The following is an 18,816-nucleotide window of genomic DNA, read 5'->3' on the forward strand; positions in this document are numbered from 1 at the left end:
ACTGAATTTAAATTTGTAGATTTTTCTCTTCAGAAGTGTGGTCCTAGATTAGATTTTCCATTATTGGCCTTATTTGAAAATTACTGCTTGGATAATCAAATAGTAGTTTTGGTTCATTTTAGGTTTACTCCAGAGTAGTTGTCTAAAGATTTGGGGATGGAGGGAGGAGGTGGAGGTAGAGGTGGGGCTACTTACGCTTTTAAAAAGTCTGATTTTTTTTTTTCCACTCAAATCACATTTTGTTTCACTTTCTAGCATCTTTTGCCTAGTGCTACAAATCAGATTTTCCACAGTATCAACAAGGAAAATAAACTAGTGATGTAGGTTTGTAACACAAATAAACCAGCTGCTAGCAAAACCAGTGGGAATCAAAGTCAGCTGCCAGGGATGTTGGATGTATTTGGGTGGATGAGATATCAGAAAACTGGTAGTGCCTTTGGGAAGATCATGGTAATTCTTTATAATTACAGAACCCATCTGTTGCTAGTAGTTGATTAATACCATACAGGAGGGGAAAGGTGACAGGTTTCAAGACAGACTAGCAAAAACTCTTTTAAGATCTGATTTGAGTCTAGTTTCAATGGTTCGTGATGCAGAGTTAGCTACAAGGTTACTATGATTTCTTAATTCAAGCTACTGTGAGCATAAAATGACCTACCAGCTGTACTGTGGAATCAGCTTGGGTTTGAAGAATAGGCAACAAGGAGCTAGCTGCCAAGTGTTAAGTAGATACTTAATTTTTTAAAAAATGATTAGTTTAATAATTTCTTATAGGCTCTTTAGAATATGTAGGTATGCTTTTACTATAGTTTTCTGTGTTTTATTTTTTAGTTTTTTGGGGGGTGGTGATTAGGTTTATTTATTTTCTTGTTTTTAGAAGAGGGAATGGGAATTGAACCCAGGACCTCTTGCATGCAACACATGCGCTCTACCACTTGAGCTATCCCGTCCCCATACTATAGTTATAAATTTACTTCCTTTGAACTTAAAAAATTTTAAATTGTGGTAAAATGTACTTAACAAAATTTGCCATTTTGACCATTTTACATATATAATTCATTGGCATTAAGTACATTCATAATGTGCAACCATTATCATGATCCATTTCCAGAACTTTTTCATTTCCCAAACAAACTATATCCAGTTAACAATTAACTCCCCATATCCCCCTCCTTCCAATCCTGGTAACCTCTTCTATTTTCTGTTTCCGTGACTTTGCTTATTCTTGGTACCTCATGTAAGTGGAATCATACAGTATTTGTTCTTTTGTGTCTTACTTCATTTAGCATGATGTTTTCAAGGTTTATCTATATTGTGACTTGTGACAGAATTTCACTCCTTTTTAAAGCTGAATAATATTCTGTTATATGTATATAGCACATTTTGTTTATCTACTCATCCATTGGTAGACACTTGGGATTATTTGGAAATAAGTTGTGGATATCATAGTATTTACTTTATCCCTTAAATTTTCAGCATGTTTCCCTTAAAGAAGGATGCTCTTTTATATGACCACAATATTATTATCAATCCTGAGAGAATTAATAGTAATTTCATATTACTATTCCATATTCTTAAGGTTATTAGATATTAGGTAGCTATTGATGAGCAGCAGGGCCATTGTAGTTCGAGTTATATCATAACTAGGAGAGTAAAGATCTGATAGTCTTTGCTGGTACTTGTATTTGTATACGTTTTCTGCAAAAAAGGTATAAATCAAGGTGTATGTGTATTTAAAACTTTAAATTTATGAAATGCATTTGCCTGAGGAATTAGTGTTTTGCAAGACTGTTTAGCTTATTTTCCTTACTGAAAATATTTCCTTCTGTAATCCGGAATGAACCGCTTTGAGGAAGGTTGAATTGGATTATATCAATCTAGGAAGTATAAAGACAACACAGTGGATAAAACCTGGAACAAAGGCTGCCTATACTCAACATGTCCCAGGGCTGGGGCTGTGCTTTCTGACTGCTATGTGGTCTTCTTTTAAATAAAGAAACTGGTGTTATGAAGTGGGTGGTTTGGGGAGTAGGTATAGTTGTTTTCCTCTTAAATTCTGGGTTGCTTAATTAAAGAATGTACCCAGGAGTCAAATTCTGTTCATTCATTTTGAATTCAAAGTTAACTTTTAGAAACATTCAGTTTTGTTTTGTTTTATTTGACATGAATAAAACTAAAAAATTGGGAGTCACTAAATCTGAAGGGAATCCGTTTTTTCAGCTAGGGAAACACTTGAAAGATAAGGACCAGTAAGTAACTATGTCCTTTGACTAAACTGGTCCAAGTGACTGAACTGGATAGAGATCTTGGTGACCTTTTTGGAAGTGATCCTTGCAATCCATTTGCTATGAGCACCTCAACTTTTTAGTGATAGGTGTAGAATTTGTTTTGAGGTTCTTCTATATCCTCCATTTACAGAAGTAAACTGATAGACATACCTTAGATATGCATGCTGAGAGGAAAATGGTTAGCAATTGTCCCAGCTTTTATCTCTGGTTTCCTGATAGCAGTCTATATTGATTAGACATGAATTTTCTGCCCATCTTCAGCATTCCTGGGAGATGGTCGGGAAGAAGAAGGGAGTCTCAGGACAGAAGGATGGTGGCCAAACGGAATCCAATGAGGAGGGCAAAGAAAATCGAGACCGGGACAGAGACTACAGTCGGCGACGTGGTGGGCCACCAAGACGAGGGAGAGGTGCCAGCCGTGGACGAGAATGTATGCATGGGGCTTTAACAAAACCAGCTGTGGGTTAGTAATGTCTAGACTTCAGGGATGTCAGGGCCCTGCTAGGTTAGACCTAGTAACCATTATATCACCCATTTGACTTTTTCTTACTGCCATCTGTTTTGAGACCTTGGCATCTCTTTCTAGCAATGGTCACCAGTTTGGCATGAAATTACCCTGTAGTCATTTATAAAATTGACTTACAGCTCTCTGTTGTGGTCATCACCATTACCCTGGTAACCAGCATGTCCCATCCTTCCAGATCATTCTCTCTTCTTTGTTTTTGTTCCCCTACCACCATATATACATACCATTTATATATTTATATATTTTCTATTGACTTTGCTCTGGCCATCTGTGGTGTTTTGTTCTGTTTTTTTTTTTTTTAATTTCAGTTCGGGGTCAGGAAAATGGATTAGATGGCACCAAGAGTGGAGGGCCTTCTGGAAGAGGCACAGAAAGAGGCAGAAGAGGTCGTGGCCGAGGCAGAGGTGATCATTTTGTTGGGGGTGGGGGAGTGGGGGGGATGGATACTGGGGACAAGGTACTCTTATTAGAGTAGGGGTCTACTCTGTTTAAAAACAGACAAATTCACGTGGAGTCTGGATACCTGAATTACTGAGGTGTCATGCAAATTCTAGAGATTACTGAGTGGACAGTGGGGAGGAGGTAGATGCCATTTTCTGTAGTCTTTATCATTGCTATTAACTGTATTTGCTTGAGGATCCAACCGTTTGATCAGCAGAGAGCAGCAGCAGAACAGTCTTGTCAATAATGATTGTCCTACTGTATTATATTAACTGATGTGCTACAGAGTGAGAGAAGGAACATCTGATGATACCCACTTTCCAAAGCTGCCTCAGTTGGCAATGTAGTTTTATATCAACTTCTAAAGTATTTCTCTCTTCCTCTTTTTCTCTTTTTTTAGGTGGCTCTGGTAGGCGGGGAGGAAGGTTTTCTGCTCAAGGCATGGGGTAAGTTTCATTGATCTGATGTCAAAGACTGTTTTCCCCTAGGCTTATCATAATGTCTTAGAGTGGCTAACATTCTGGTATCCTGAGGATAATAGGCAACCGTAACCAAAATTCAATCAGAAAGATTTCTAGACTGTTTAATCAGAACGTAGGCATAGGGCTTATTTTTGGGAGACTTAGCATTTACCACCTGAATTATTTTCTTTATCTTAATATCTTCATTTAAATACATATACCTGCTGTTTTCCCAAAATCTCCATGTGAATTTTATTATTATTGATGTCCTAGCCCAAAATGGATAGTAGTTTTATAAATTAAAATTATTACACCATGAAACTTTAGGTAGGCTAGTAAATGAGGAGAAGTAGATAGCGTATAAGATTATACAGAATGGAGCCATGGTTGATCTGTACTAGAAAAGAGTCTAGATTCTGATTGCTCTCCTTTTTGTTAATTTTTACTGGTGCTGCCTAGAGCTCAGAGACTCTTTTAAGCTTTTTTTCTCTCCCGCCCACCAGAACCTTTAACCCAGCTGATTACGCAGAGCCGGCCAACACTGATGAGACCTACGGCAATAACAGCGGCAGTACATGGAACAACACTGGCCACTTTGAACCAGATGATGGGACAAGTGAGTGACTGCTTTATTTGTCTCTGGGAACCTAAGGAAATAATTTTTTTTGAGGTTATAGTCACATGAAAAAATGGAGGAATGGTTTTTGAGTGCTGAGACAGGGAGAGAAAGGTATGGCAATTGAATTACTGTGTATTTTCTTTATTTACTGTGTGCCAGTGGGCATATTATATGCACTATTTCACGTGATCTTCATCACTGTTTTATGAAATAAATGTTATTTATCATCACTGTCCAGATGACAAGACTTAGGCTGCAATGCTGGTTGTCAAATTTGCTAGTATTTGAATTCAAAATTGTTTGACTCTAAAAGCCTGTACTCTTTTCATTATACCGTGTGGCTGCCATTAGCTCCGGTTGTGTTTTCTAGTGTTTCTGTTAGGCTTGCTAGCTTTTCCTTTTGAAAGATACTTAGAATTAATTAATCAAGCCACTATAGAGATTAACAGGGCCCAGAACAAAAGCCCACTGTCAGTTTATTTGTTTTTCGGTACCAAGATAGCAATGTTATTTTCCCTTCAATTTTGGGAAATCTCAATATCTGGGCAAGAAGGAAATTTGGAGACTTCTCAGCTCTCTTTGTTGGATAGTCTTCTAAGTGTGGTAGAGTATTACGGAGTTTGCTAGCTGACTTTGGTGCATATCTGGGTAGGGTGTGTATATTTAAGAATGTGTTAGGCCTCTGGCATACACCAAGATGTGTTTGTGAGTTAAAGGTATTTTTACTACTGTAAGTAAGAGCAGCTTCTGGGTTCCAGAGTACTTTCTTCTGATGAGATCAGCTACCTTCTGGCTGAGCCAACATGTGGAAAACCTGAGACTTTTTCCTCTTATAAAGGGAGGAGAGGGGAATGGGTCAATAATAACACTGTGAAAGAGACTTTTTGACTCCTAACCTGTTTAAATTTGCCTTGTTCCCTTTCGAAGGTCAGTGATCCTAGTCTTGCGTCTTTAGGAGGGTCTTTGGCACAAACGGCTTCTCATCTGCTGCCCACAAGAGCTATACCTCAGGTCCTAAATGTTACTTGCTTTTTGTTCATCAAGCTATCTTTTAAACTCATTTCGAACACAAATTTCTCATTGATGGAGGCCAAAGTTGAGTTATTGGCAAGATACCTTTTTTAATTCCCTCTTACTATTTGGCTATGAAGTATCCTTTTCTAACTTAGTGTACTTTGGAGGCATGAGAACTGCTCTTCATTCATCTCTTGATGGCTTTATAGAGCAGAGGTAACAGTCCATACAGCAAAAGTCAGTTTTTGAGCTCTAGTTAGTTCTTGGATGTTTGGCTTTTTATCATCGGCAGGAAAGATAATGGAAGTTGAGGGATTTGTTTTCAGTCACGGATAGAAAATCAGGCACGGAGTCCCAGTCCTAGATTGCAAGCCTTAGTTGTTTCCAATAAGGATCTGGTTGGAAAAAGAGGGAAGGGAGAGTTTGTATTTATATATGGTAGAGAATACCATATTTGGGGGCTAGAATCAGAAATCTTTGACTTGTCGCTGAAAGAAAAATTATTTGATGCTGCTGTTATTTCGTTAGTGTGAAAGTGTTGGGTGTAGTTTCATACATTCCCATCATTGTTAGTTTCATGATACGAACTTACCTTCATGCATGATCTCTTTTTGTGTTTTCATGATAGCAAACTTCAAATTCCCTTTTTAATTTAAAAAGAAACTCCAATCTACCCTTAAAATATCCACAGGTACAGTGGGAATTGTGTATTGGGGGCAGACATTTCTCATTCACAAGCAAAATTTCACCGGTTGTTTTTTTTCTTTTCTTTTTTGTTTCAGGACTTGATTTCATTGGGGTTGAGGGGTCAAATTATCCCCGAAAATTTGAGACTGCTCCTGGTATGATACATCCAGGCGCCTAACTGCCCCGGATATTTTAATAGATTTTTATGAACTGAAATATCTGTGGATATGTCATTTTTCTGTTTTCCTGCTTTTTATCTTTCTGCCCTTTTCTCTTATATTTTATGCCTTTTTTTCTCCTTAAAAAAATTATAGTTTATTTAATGAATACTTAACATTTACATCGTCTGTTCCCTGTAATCTGTTCACACTATTTGAACTCTTTCTGCTCCTAAATGCTTATCAGTGTAGTCCTCCTCAGCCATGACTATATGTCCTATATAGGAAGGTACTGGGTAGCTTTCTACAGCCTTCCTTTCCATTCCAGATGCAATTGCTAGAGTGCAGGGGGGAAAGATTCTTGCATTGAGAAATAACCTGTCAATAGTAAAAAACTTACCTGGTCACTTCTAGCTCTAAGATTGTATTTATGTGTTAACCCAGATTTTGAATTTCTGTTAGACAGGGTGGGATGGATGTCAATGGGGAGGAAGAATGGTATATCACCAAAGACAGAAGAATGTGGTTTGTAATTTGTCTAAACTGAGATTGGACTTCAGTTTGATTTGGAGAATGTTGTCATTATTAAGTGGTTTGAAATTTCCCTGGTACAGTTTTAACATTGTCCTGGGAAAGGCACTGCACTAAACATTTTTCTCTAGGAAAGAGAATTTTTCATTATTAAATGTTTAGAAGAATTTCAGATAGATTTTGTAAATTTTTGAACGTGTCTCTTCAGTGACACTATTTGAATGCCAGACTTTCATTCTTGTAATGTTTTCTCCATTTGAAGAGAATACTTTAAGAATTATTAAATATATACTGTTACTCTAGAGAAGAAAATAAGGAGTTTTCTTGTCCTTTCTACAGATAGGTTCTTATTTCTTAGTGTTTTCCTTTGGTTGAAGGGAAGACTTCTGGGTCTATTAAAAACTCACCCATATTTGTTAAGAAAAGGCAGGTTCCCTTTCTGAGGATACTTATATATATGAAGCAAAACCGGGGGATTATGGAAGGTGGTTTGATTGCTTACAGACTTCTATAGAAACTGTATCCCGACAACATTATTACCGACATGAGGAGAATGTATTATCTGTACCATGACCTTGGCAGGTCGGGTTTCATGTTCTGTGGTTAGGACTAGTACGATAGCTAGTACATATACTTGATTTTTCAGTCTCATCCAGTGTCTTCTGAAAGAACAGATCCTTCAGGGTTTCTTGTAGTTAAACCAGTGCAATCTATACACTTGACTTCTGCTGAGTGTGCATTTTAAATTCAATCCCCACAGCAGTTGGGTGTCAGTACTCTCAGTTTGGATTTCAGGGCTTTCCTTCTTCACTGCCCTTTCACTATCATGTGGCAACCATGTTTGTTCTTCTATCACTGCTGCCATCTCTTTGGACTGCCTGCAGCATTGTCTTATACCAAATAGGTGTAGTTTGCATGTTTTGGTTTAAATTGTCTGCTCCCATTTCATTGACCTAACCAGTAAGTCAGAAGGCTGAAGGGAGATTGCTTGGCGCATTGGGCCCATTGGAGTCTTGCTCTTTCTTGCACTTTGTTTTTCTCTTTTCCTCTCTTTCTGTTGCTCTCTCGCTCCCCTGTCCTGTTACAGCTATGAAACAACTGAAAGTAGCTGTGAAATAATAATCTTATTAAAACCCTGGTGTTCTGAGGCATCCCTTTCTAAAAAATGTCTTCCTCCCGCTGAAGCCCAAGAATCCCTTCTTATTACTAAATTCTGGTTACACTTTTGGCTGCCAAAAAGTTGAACACATTAGTGATTTCTGCACATGCTTTGTACTGGCACTTAAAGCTCCTTCATTGTTTTCCCTTTATTCCCAGGTGCATGGAGGACTGCAACAGAGGAGTGGGGAACTGAAGATTGGAATGAAGATGTAGGTATTCCTAGGTCATTCCTCATTAGTACCTTCTATCCCTAAGTGGTGTTTAGGGATAGAAAATGGGTATGTTTCTACCCTCAAAATTCACCCTTAAGATTCTGACCCAAAACTTTTACATCCAAAATAGTGTTCTGAGCCAGAACATTTCACATATGTTATATGAAGGAGACTGGGCATGAACAGGACTCTGTGGAACCAGACTATGGAAAGGGCAAGTGCACTTGTGTAAGTCCAATATCTGATTGTCGGATTTATCCCAGGAAGAGATGGTGGTTGGGTAGAGCACTAGAAATGGAGTTAGGCAGGCAGTGCATTGAGTAACAACTGCTGGTGACACATGACTCTCCTTGGAGCAAATCAGTTATTTGGTTCACATTCAAGCATTGGTGTATGGCCCTGTAATTGGCTTAGAGGTGGGTACAGAGTGAGAGTTAAGTATCAAGTCCTTAAATTTGCAACCTGGTTGGCTCTGGAACCTCTTTTTTTTTTTTTTTTTTTTAATTAAAGCCCAACTTGGTGATTATAGTTGAGGTGAATATGTAGGTTTGGCTATCTTCCAGCTTGACTCAACTTGGAAGCCTCATAGATGGGTGGCACAGAAACAAGCTCTGAATTCACCGGAGTAGTACCTGAGTAAAAGAACTCTGCTGGTCCCTGGTCACTGCCAGCTGTTGCTGTGAATTCCATGATCATGGATAAACTTTCCTATACTTGTATTTATTCAGGCAGGAATATCAATTAAATCAACTTTTAGGTAATAGGAAATGATGTGTCAAACTGTTTTGGTTGCCAGGCCTGAGGTTTAAAATTTCAGATGCATCAGCATCAGAGGGGGATTCTTTTCTGTTACAGTTAAGCTAGATTGCCTTGTGAATATTTTCTAAGATTTGGCTTGTCTGCTTAAGCTCCTTTCAGAGAATGGCATATTGGGGGGGTGGATTCTCTGTTTTTTCACAGGGGAGATTTTAATCAAAAAAGTAAAACAAAAACAAGAGAAACAAACCAACTTTTGAATAGTAGGAAGAGTTAGTCCCTGCAATTGCTTACCTAATTTTAATGTTTTAATGGTGGAGAGACTAGGTATGATAAAGTTAGTATTAAGTCAAAAATTGCATATTGTTAAAATTACCCCTGAGACGATCTAACGATCTTAACTCACCAGCACTTGGGCCTGTACCGATCAAAAGCCAAGAATTAATTTATTTCTGTCTTCATGTTGGCTGTGATCTTCCTTTTCTTGAGAGGAATAGTGGAAAATATAGTTTGGTTAGAAACAGGAGTTGGGAACCTACAGTGGAAATATATAAAGGGGCTTTCTCTTTCTCTGTCTCGTGTATTCATCTTCCTCTAAGTTCAGCGTGCATATTATGTGATTCACTAGATGTTACTGGGTTTCTTGATTTTACCTTCTCTTTTGATGAAACCATTGTGCGTATATAGAAGGGTCTTGGAAGGTCAATCCACTTAGGATTCCACAGGGTAAATAGTTCTCTCCTCTAAGGGTTTTCCCCTTTTTCTTGATGCTGAATTCTTACCTATGCCGGGTTTCTGACTGTAACCTGCCTAACACCAGGAGTGACTTATTCTGTTTTCCAGCTTTCTGAGACCAAGATCTTCACTGCCTCTAATGTGTCTTCAGTGCCTCTCCCTGCGGAGAATGTGACAATCACTGCTGGTCAGAGGCAAGTGTGTGGTATAATTCAGTATTCTTTCCCAAAGGGGTCTAGACCTACTAGGCTAGTGGTGAGGAAGAGTGGCAGTGGGCCCTTACAAACTCCCATGGTGTTGGTAATAATGAGCAAATCACATTAGGTTCCTATTTAGTTGATTGATAGATTTAGAAGAGTTGATACTAGTTAATCTAATAAATGGAAATCCATATATAATTTTAAAGCTAATTCTCCAAATAGCCCTTTAATTACATAGGTCATTCTTGTCAGCGTCACAGGCATTGATTAAAACTTAGAACAATATAAACTTACAGTAAATCAGGTAAAGAAAAGCTAAAAGTGGAAAGTTTTTATTTCTGAATTTGCAGAATTCTTCAGTAGCTTCTTCTCTAGCTTTATAATTATGATCTGCTCAGCCCATTAAGTATGGTGATTAATTTTTTTCCCTAGGATCTGGCTAATGAACTTTTTAGAACTTGAACATATTTCATTGGGATCAGTAGAGGAGGATATACTTGTCAGGGAATATTTTTATCCTCTAAAAATGTCTTGGATTATTTCTAGATCTGGGTATGATAGCTGTTGACTCAGAATGTCTTAAAGAGAAGTATGAGATGAATAAAATGTTAAGGATGTTATTATCAGAGGTAATGTGTGTGGTTTTTTTTTTATGATACCAAATAGCTGTGATTTTTTTTTCCGCACCAGTTCTGCAGTTTGACACCAGCTAGGTGTTCAGCAGTTTAATTCAATTCTGACAGATTCTCCAGAATCTCCAGAGTTAGCACAGACCCAAGTTGACAGCTCAGTACCACAAGACTGCCTTTGCTTCAGAGGTCAGCTGCAAATGGGTGCCCAGGCTACCCACACATTTATGTCCAGTTGACAGCAAATTTGATGGTTCTGACAGTCCCCTCCTCAGGTTCAGTGATTTGCTAGAATGACTCAGAGAACTCAGGAAAGAGTTTTAATTGTTACCACTTTATTACAACAGGTACTCAGAAACAGCCAAATGGAAGAGATGCATAGGGGCAGGGTATGGAGGGGTGGGTACACAGAGCTTCTAAGCTCTCTGCTTTGTGCTGCCCTCCCAGCACATGGGTAGCTCACTGAACCTCATTGTTCAAGAGTTTTTAATCAAAGTTTCATTACATAGGCATGATTAATTAAGTCATTGGTGATTGAATTCAATCCCCAGCTCCCCTTACCTCCCTAGAATTGAGTGGAATGTGGTGGGGCTGAAAGTTCCAAGCCTCTAATTACTTTCTCCATGTTTCTGGTGACCAGCCTGCTTCCTGAAACTCTGTGGGGACCCATCCTGAATAACTTTACAAGCATAAACCCTGGTTGAAAGGGGACCAACTACCAATAATGAAAGACCCTCGTATTACTCAGGAAATTTGCAAAACCTCTAATATATATCTTCATTGTACCACAAGTAACTTGAAATTTTATAAAAATTGGGGGAAAAAATTTCCCAAACCCTTCTTGTTTCAAAGCCACTTGAAGATGCCAGCATTCTAACATGCAGTTTTATGTATCTTAGATACTAGTAATAACAGGTATTCAGTATTAAAATCATGGGTACAAATTTGTAAATTTTCACCCAGTTAGCGAGCTGCTGAATTAAAACTAACATTAGATATTTCATTAAGTTAATTTCACTAAAATTATTTAAATAACATTATCATGGATGGCAACCTCATTGGAACACAGCTAGATACTATCATAGCTCTTATACATCAGTTATTTTGATGAATTAAGCATTTCAGGGCTTTGTGTCTCTGAGGAGTGACTTGATTTTGAACTAACCATATCCTGAGTTGGGTGTTGGGGAATGCTAGAATTTCTGTTGTTATTCATCAAGATCCCATCTCTCCACTAGAATTGACCTTGCTGTTCTGTTGGGGAAATCACCGTCTTCAATGGAGAGTGATTCTTCTAATCTGGATCCATCTCAGGCTCCTTCTCTTGCCCAGCCTCTGGTGTTCAGTAACTCGAAGCAGAGTGCCATATCACAGCCTGCTTCAGGGAACACGTTTTCTCATCACAGTATGGTAAGTAAGAAACATGATGTATCCTAACCAAACTTTTCTGCAACCCCAGCACATGTATACAGTAATTCCTTTCTGTGATACCCAGAGGTTTGGGGCAGGCTAAGATACCCTCTTTCGTCTTCCTAAGGAGACTTGAGTGTAGAGATGTTGAGTTGGGTAGTAGGGGAAAGCTCTAGGAGAGGATTAGCTTTGGACAGACTGAATCTTCTTAAAACAATGAGTTAACATTTATAGAACACTCATCGTGTTGAACATTGTTTGCTATTATGTTTGAAGAGACAGAATCAATGACAGCCAATTTTAACGCTTTTGCAAAACTGATTAAACTTTGATGGAAGATTGTAGCAGTTCCCTATTTCTTTTTTTTTCTTAATTGAAGTGTCAGTTTACAGTGTTGTGTCAATTTCTGGCGTATAGCATAATGTTTCAGTCATACGTATACATAAATATATTTGTTTTTATATTCTTTTTCATTATATGTTACTACAAAATACTGAATATAGTTCCCTGTGCTATACAATAGAAAGGTGGGGGAGAAGGGAAAGGGAGAAGAGGGACGTTGGGATTCAAAAGAAAAAGAAGAAACAAAATGGGACAAAGGTTGTAGGAAGGTGTAATGAAGATCATGAAATAACTACCAACCCACCCCTAAGATATATAACTGGAAAATGTGGTTAAGTGTTCTTTGTCAGTTTTAATTGTCTTTAATGTCTGAGATTTAAGATTTAAAATCAAATCCAAATTCTAATATCAAAAATAAGTTTTCGCTATACTTCCATTTCATCCTGACATTCTATTTAATATGTGTCATGTGATATGTTAGACTAAACATAAGTACTGTTCTGTTCTTTTTTATTATAAGTATGCTATTTAATGTAGTTCTCGTCCATTGAGAGTAAGTGTTAGAGGGTTGATTTCCCTTAAAATTTAGTAAATGTAAGTAATACAGGGGGTTCCCCTATGATGATATATGAATGTTAGATAATTTTCTATACCTTTAGTGTTTCACACTTGCAGAATATTTTGTAATTGTTGCTGTATTAGATCATCTCTATGCCACAATCCCATATTTTCAACTAGACTTCCAGTGTTTTTGTTTTTGTTTGTATTATCTTGGGATATAGACTGAAATGGAAAAAAATGTCTTACTTTGAGTTGGACAGACTAGTTTTGTGTGGTTTTGTATAAGCAGTGCTCAGTGATGAAGATCATAATATGGTTAAATAAGAACCCAAGGAAGATTAGATTCAATCTCCTTGGAGGTTTTTTGGAATAGTCAAGGCCACATGATTAATTTTCTGGACTAGGCTAGTAGTTTTACTTGGTAGTAGGGAATAGAGAGAATCCCAAAAGCATTAAGAGTAAATTTTGCTTTGTTTTCATGATTATCCTGTAATATTTGGATATACACAGAGAAAACAATGAAATCATATTGACTCATTATTTGATTGTCTAGTATAGAAGTTAAGATGGCCCCTTAACTTTTCATCTCTATGCTAGTTATTGGAAGCATTGAGATGAGGCTCCAGTTGGTTTTTGTTCCTTTTGAGCTGTTTAGTTGAAGGGGCAAAGACCTTAATGGCTGAAGTGCAATTTTATATCATCTTCATGTTAACTTAATCAGATAGTGGTTGATTTAAAAACTTTAAAGGGGGAAAACTGCTCCAGTCCTTAAGTCCCTGAGAAGGAAGGAAGGGAGAGTGATAGTAGTGGTATAAATTTTAATGGCGCTCATTCTTTTTGAGTGCTTGCTATGTACCATGTACATATTACATGCTTTTTTGCATATGTTATTTGTTTACTCTTCCTACAACTTTATGAGGTACTACCTTTACTCCTATTTTCAGATGAGGAAAATGACATACGAATTATAAGTAATTTTTCCCATGATTATATAACCAGGATTTGAATCTAGACTGTCTGAGTCCAGAGCTTGTGTTCTAATCGACTATTCCATTTGGTGACATTCTTTACTTGTCTTATCAATACTGGCTCTTAACGTGGATAAGTGTCTTTTTTTACTAGCTGAACAAGGTTGCTGGCTGTAGGTTTCTCTAATCTCTGTGTTGATCTATAGGTGAGCATGTTAGGGAAAGGATTTGGTGATGTTGGTGAAGCTAAAGGCAGCAGCACCACAGGTTCTCAGTTCTTGGAGCAATTCAAGACTGCTCAGGCCCTGGCTCAGTTGGCAGCTCAGCATTCTCAGTCTGGAACCACCACCACCTCCTCTTGGGACATGGGCTCCACCACACAGTCCTCATCGCTGGTGCAGTATGGTGAGAAAGATGGAAACTAACTTGAATTCTTTAAGTGTTGGGGCATTACTGCCAGAAGACTGGCAGGAGTAGGGGAGGAGAAGGTCCTGAAGTGAGGAGAAGGGCAGCCAGCTGGCTAGTTTCCCACGTTGATTTCCCCTTGTCAGATAGGCTGAGTTCAGAAGCCTGGGGAGTAATGCAGAGTTGAGGCTGTGTATCTCTTTCGTCCGATGTAGCCATATCCATAGTTATAGCCTTCTGTTGACCTGGGGGTGTTTTGGATTTTTCCCTAGATTTATCTTTAGTGTTTGAAAATAACATACTGCCTTTGGAAAGGTTCACGGACTTTGCCATTTTAGGACCTTATACTCTAAATGGACAATTTCTAGATTTCTTTCTTACATACGCAGGGTAATAGTGTTGATTTGATTAGGTTCTGCTTAAGAACAAACATGATCCAAAGGTTGATACCTACAGAAATGAGACTAAGTCTTAAAAGAGGACCTGTTTATATGAGGCTCCAATCCCTGGGAACCTAGTTTATGGCTCTAGAGCAGGACAGTAGCTTTTTCTTGAGGTTCACAAGCACCTCTGGCCTCATACATACTGATTTTCTTGTGCAGATTTGAAGAACCCAAATGATTCAACAGTGCACAGCCCCTTTACAAAGCGCCAGGCTTTCACCCCATCTTCAACTATGATGGAGGTGTTCCTTCAGGAGAAGCCACCCGCAGTGGCTACCTCCACAGCTGCACCTCCACCCCCCTCTTCTCCTCTGCCAAGCAAATCCACCTCTGCTCCACAAATGTCCCCTGGGTCTTCAGACAACCAATCCTCCAGCCCTCAGCCGGCTCAGCAAAAACTGAAACAGCAGAAGAAAAAAGCCTCCTTGACTTCTAAGGTATTTGAACTTTTAGATAGATATTATTTAGAGCAAAGGGGTGTGGGATTTGAGAATTGAGATAGTAAGGGCATGATTTGGAAGTCTGAAGCAAAAGTTTTTTATTAGTCTTAGAGTAAGGTTATAATAAACCATTACTTTATCGTCTCTACAGATTCCTGCTCTGGCTGTGGAGATGCCTGGCTCAGCAGATATCTCAGGGCTAAACCTGCAGTTTGGGGCATTGCAGTTTGGGTCAGAGCCTGTCCTTTCTGATTATGAGTCTACCCCCACCACGAGCGCCTCTTCAAGCCAGGCTCCAAGTAGCCTCTATACCAGCACGGCCAGGTAGAGGAAACCTGTGTCATAAAACTTTTTTTAGACTTTTCACTGCTTATTCTACTTTTGCTGATTCCTAGAACTCTGGACAGGCCACGCCTCTGATTGGGTGAAGGAAAAGTACTTTGGCATCTGCCGCAGCTAAAAATGCTTTTGATGCTTTTAGCCCTTTGGTGTGGACTTATGCCTATGAAAGGTGTAATTTTGAACTCCTGGGAAGGAGACAGCATTAATATATTACACAATTAAAAGAAACCTTTCCAGTAGAGCCTTTCCTGCCTCCTTTGATAGCTACCAAGGAAGGCCATCTTGAGCAATAGGAGGTCCTGGCGGAATTTCATGGGACTAGGCTGGGTTTTTTTGTTTTTGTCTTTTTTCTTAGTAAAGGTAGTTTTACTTAGAGACGTACATACTGCATAGAGTGTAGGCTGTTTCAAAAGGCAAGAGAAGGGCCACGAGGTGTGGGGGTTGGGTGCTCAGATTAGAGTAAAAGTAGGTACACACTCCATAGACAGAGTGTGGGCTATCTCTGAAGAGGAGGGAGCAAAAAGGAGGCCACGAGGTGCCATGTTGCCAGTTTTTATGGGCTCAGAATACACTGTCTTTTCAATCCTTAGAGTTTAAAAATAGAGATGTCTGGCCCAAGCCGAGATCTATTGAATCATAATTGCCATTAATGCATGTGAATATTTAAAAGTTCCTCTCAAGAGAGTTTAGCTTAACAGGGTTTTTGAGAGAGCCAGGAGCTCAGAATTTCTTTAAATGAATATGTGCAAAAGGTGATTTTTTCCTATGCTTAGGATTCATGTTACGCTATATCTAAGGGACCAATAGTATATCCTTTCTACTGACTTTCAGCCTCTTTTTCTTATAGGAGAGAATGTAGGGGAACAAGAAACTTTTTCTCTTCCTTTAATAAGAGTTGAAAATGGTTTTAAAGTCCATTCATAGTTCAGATCTTTGGCTCTATAGGATATAGAAACTCCTACTGATCTGAGGAGGAAATTGTGGCAGTTTCTTTTATTTGTTTCTGGCAATTTTTTTTTTAATTGTGATCAACTTACTTTAGTAGATCTACATTAGTATCAGTGGGTCTGCTCTATTTGTTTCTCTGAAATTTTCCTTCTTTATTTCTCACAGTGAATCTTCATCCACAATTTCATCTAACCAGAGTCAGGAGTCCGGTTATCAGAGTGGCCCAATTCAGTCAACAACCTATACCTCCCAAAATAATGCTCAGGGCCCTCTATATGAACAGAGATCCACACAGACTCGGCGGTACCCCAGCTCCATCTCTTCATCACCCCAAAAGGACCTGACTCAGGCAAAGGTATTGGCTTAATGAGCCCCTTGACATTTGTTAGGAGAATATCAGTGTTTTACTTCTTGACAAATGATGCTAAGACACCTCTGAAGTGCTGATTGAGAAGCTGAACTACATTTTTGTGGTTAGTGAAATTAAATAGTTTTTTTCATTAAGCCTGGAGACTCAGAGCTGGAAGATCATTTTTTTTTTTTTGCACCAAAGATTCTCTCTGATAGAATCAGTCTCAGGTACCTGTTTTCTCTTCTTAGAAGATCTGATTGCTAGAATTCTGGGTGCATATCAGTAGACCTCACCTTGCTACATCTTGGCTTGGTGAGGGGGCCAGCATATGCCAGAGGCAGTGTGGAGTGACTGTCAGAAGCAGCCGGCAGAATAGGTGGTTTGGCTGAACTGTCATACTCCCACATCCTCCCCCAGGGATCACTGGGTTTGGACCTTTCCTGTGTCTGTTTTGAGTTCGGGATCTCTTCAGCAATTTGGGGGTTGCCTTCTGTTGCCCTGGGTCACGCAGGGTTGATATATCTTATTTTTGTTATTTTTAATTTTTGTTAATTTGTTGGGATAGTCTGCCTTATGTTAATCCTTTTGTTAATTTGCAGAATTTCTCTGAAATGTTTGTTGACAGAAATTAAGCTGAGTCAGTGTGCTAACTTGACCTATTCACTTGAGTCTGTCTGTTTCTTCTCTTTTTTTTGTACCAGAATGGCTTCAGTTCTGTGCAGGCCACGCAGTTACAGACCACGCAATCTGTTGAAGGTGAGTGTTTTCCAGGCTTTTTCCTCTCAGTTGTAGTGTTTTTCCTCCCCTTTCGATAGTTTGAATTTCTTAGATTGTAGTGAAAAGTGCTCTGCCTTAGTGGTCAGAACTTCTGGTTATAGTTCTAGCTTGGTTCTTTCTGCCTTGCTGCTTAATCTCAAAAATTTTAGGTTCTCTATGTTATAACAGTGGTAATCATTGGACAACTGAGATCAGTGCTGTGAAAAGATTGGAGTTAAAAAGAAAAAGATTATACCTAAACATAAATGGTCCATTATTAAACAACTGAACTCTTTGGGATACCCTAGGACTGTAGTCACCTCTTAACTCCTTATAGACACTCTCTTTCCTCTGATGAGGTGAATTCCTGTCTTTATTTCCAGGTGCTACAGGCTCTGCAGTGAAATCTGACTCACCTTCCACGTCTAGCATCCCCCCTCTCAGTGAAACGGTATCTGCAGCTTCCCTGCTGACGACAACCAATCAGCACTCATCCTCCTTGGGTGGCATGAGCCACAATGAGGAGATTCCAAATACTACCACCACACAACACAGCAGGTGATTTGGGGTGAGGATGGAGGTTTGGGCTGGTGAGTAGTAATAACAGAGCTCTCTGGTTCTACCTTCTCTCTGCACCTGGCAGAGACCACATTAAGGGGTCACCTAAAAGCTATGAGAAGTAAAGGCAGAGGAAGCTTTTTTCCTTTTTTCCTTTTTTTTTTTTTTTAACACTTATTCCTGCTTTAACTGCTCACTATCGCTGGCTGGCCCTTGTGTTTACCATCTGATCTTAGGTCTCCTTGTTTCCACATTCTGCCTTATTTCTCTTGACTGAAACTCCAGGTCAGGTAACCGTAGCACTACGGCTGATGGCAACCTCTGTTTCCTTACTTACAGCACGTTATCTACTCAACAGAATACCCTTTCATCATCAACATCTTCTGGGCGCACTTCAACATCCACTCTTTTGGTAAGTGTGATGCTATGAAAGAGGAAGTGTGGTTTTCTTAACACTTATAACCATCCAACCATAAGATTCTTCCAAGAAGAGGCTCTTGAAAATTTCTTCATGAGGTGGCAAAATGATAATTGATCTGAGGTTGCTGGAAAGGAGTTCACGGATGTTTGAACCCAAGAGAGGCAGAAGAATTCAGAAATACTATAGAGCCAATTCTCAAAACCCTGGAAGTGACTTTCCTAAATATGTAACTTTTTTTTTTCCCAAGCACTGAAACTGGGTGGGACTTTTGTATGCTATGATAAATTCTGTAAGAACATCCCTTTCTAACCGAAACAGCCATTCCCATTCATTAGTCTGGAGTATGCCAAACATGAGTCATGAAAATAATCAATGTGAATCTGGGCATCCTATGAAAGTAGAGGCCAGATGAGAGTTTGTGACCAAAGAGTTAATTTCACTGTTGTGATTTA

At 39.0% G+C, this 18,816-nt stretch overlaps 1 protein-coding gene across 25 annotated transcripts in view; it reads left to right on the top strand.

Annotated features, from left to right (window-relative positions):
- Nucleotides 1-18,816, top strand: part of UBAP2L (ubiquitin associated protein 2 like) — a 37,952-nt gene that overhangs the window by 7,109 nt on the left and 12,027 nt on the right. For 11 of the 25 annotated variants that reach the window (XM_031436227.2, XM_031436222.2, XM_064477793.1 and 8 more), the window contains exons 5-18: nt 2,550-2,718; nt 3,123-3,218; nt 3,656-3,701; nt 4,220-4,332; nt 8,043-8,095; nt 9,698-9,783; nt 11,657-11,828; nt 13,906-14,104; nt 14,707-14,984; nt 15,139-15,311; nt 16,443-16,632; nt 17,331-17,385; nt 17,769-17,943; nt 18,283-18,355. In XM_031436227.2, the coding sequence (XP_031292087.1) occupies nt 2,550-2,718; nt 3,123-3,218; nt 3,656-3,701; nt 4,220-4,332; nt 8,043-8,095; nt 9,698-9,783; nt 11,657-11,828; nt 13,906-14,104; nt 14,707-14,984; nt 15,139-15,311; nt 16,443-16,632; nt 17,331-17,385; nt 17,769-17,943; nt 18,283-18,355 (1,878 nt within the window). Of the gene's footprint in view, nt 1-2,549; nt 2,752-3,122; nt 3,219-3,655; nt 3,702-4,219; nt 4,333-6,131; nt 6,192-8,042; nt 8,096-9,697; nt 9,784-11,656; nt 11,829-13,905; nt 14,105-14,706; nt 14,985-15,138; nt 15,312-16,442; nt 16,633-17,330; nt 17,386-17,768; nt 17,944-18,282; nt 18,356-18,816 lie in introns of all 25 variants that reach the window. The other 14 variants (XM_031436210.2, XM_031436217.2, XM_031436213.2 and 11 more) reach the window with 3 other exon arrangements.

Source organism: Camelus dromedarius, chromosome 23, assembly GCF_036321535.1.
Source record: "Camelus dromedarius isolate mCamDro1 chromosome 23, mCamDro1.pat, whole genome shotgun sequence".
NCBI lineage: Eukaryota > Metazoa > Chordata > Mammalia > Artiodactyla > Camelidae > Camelus > Camelus dromedarius.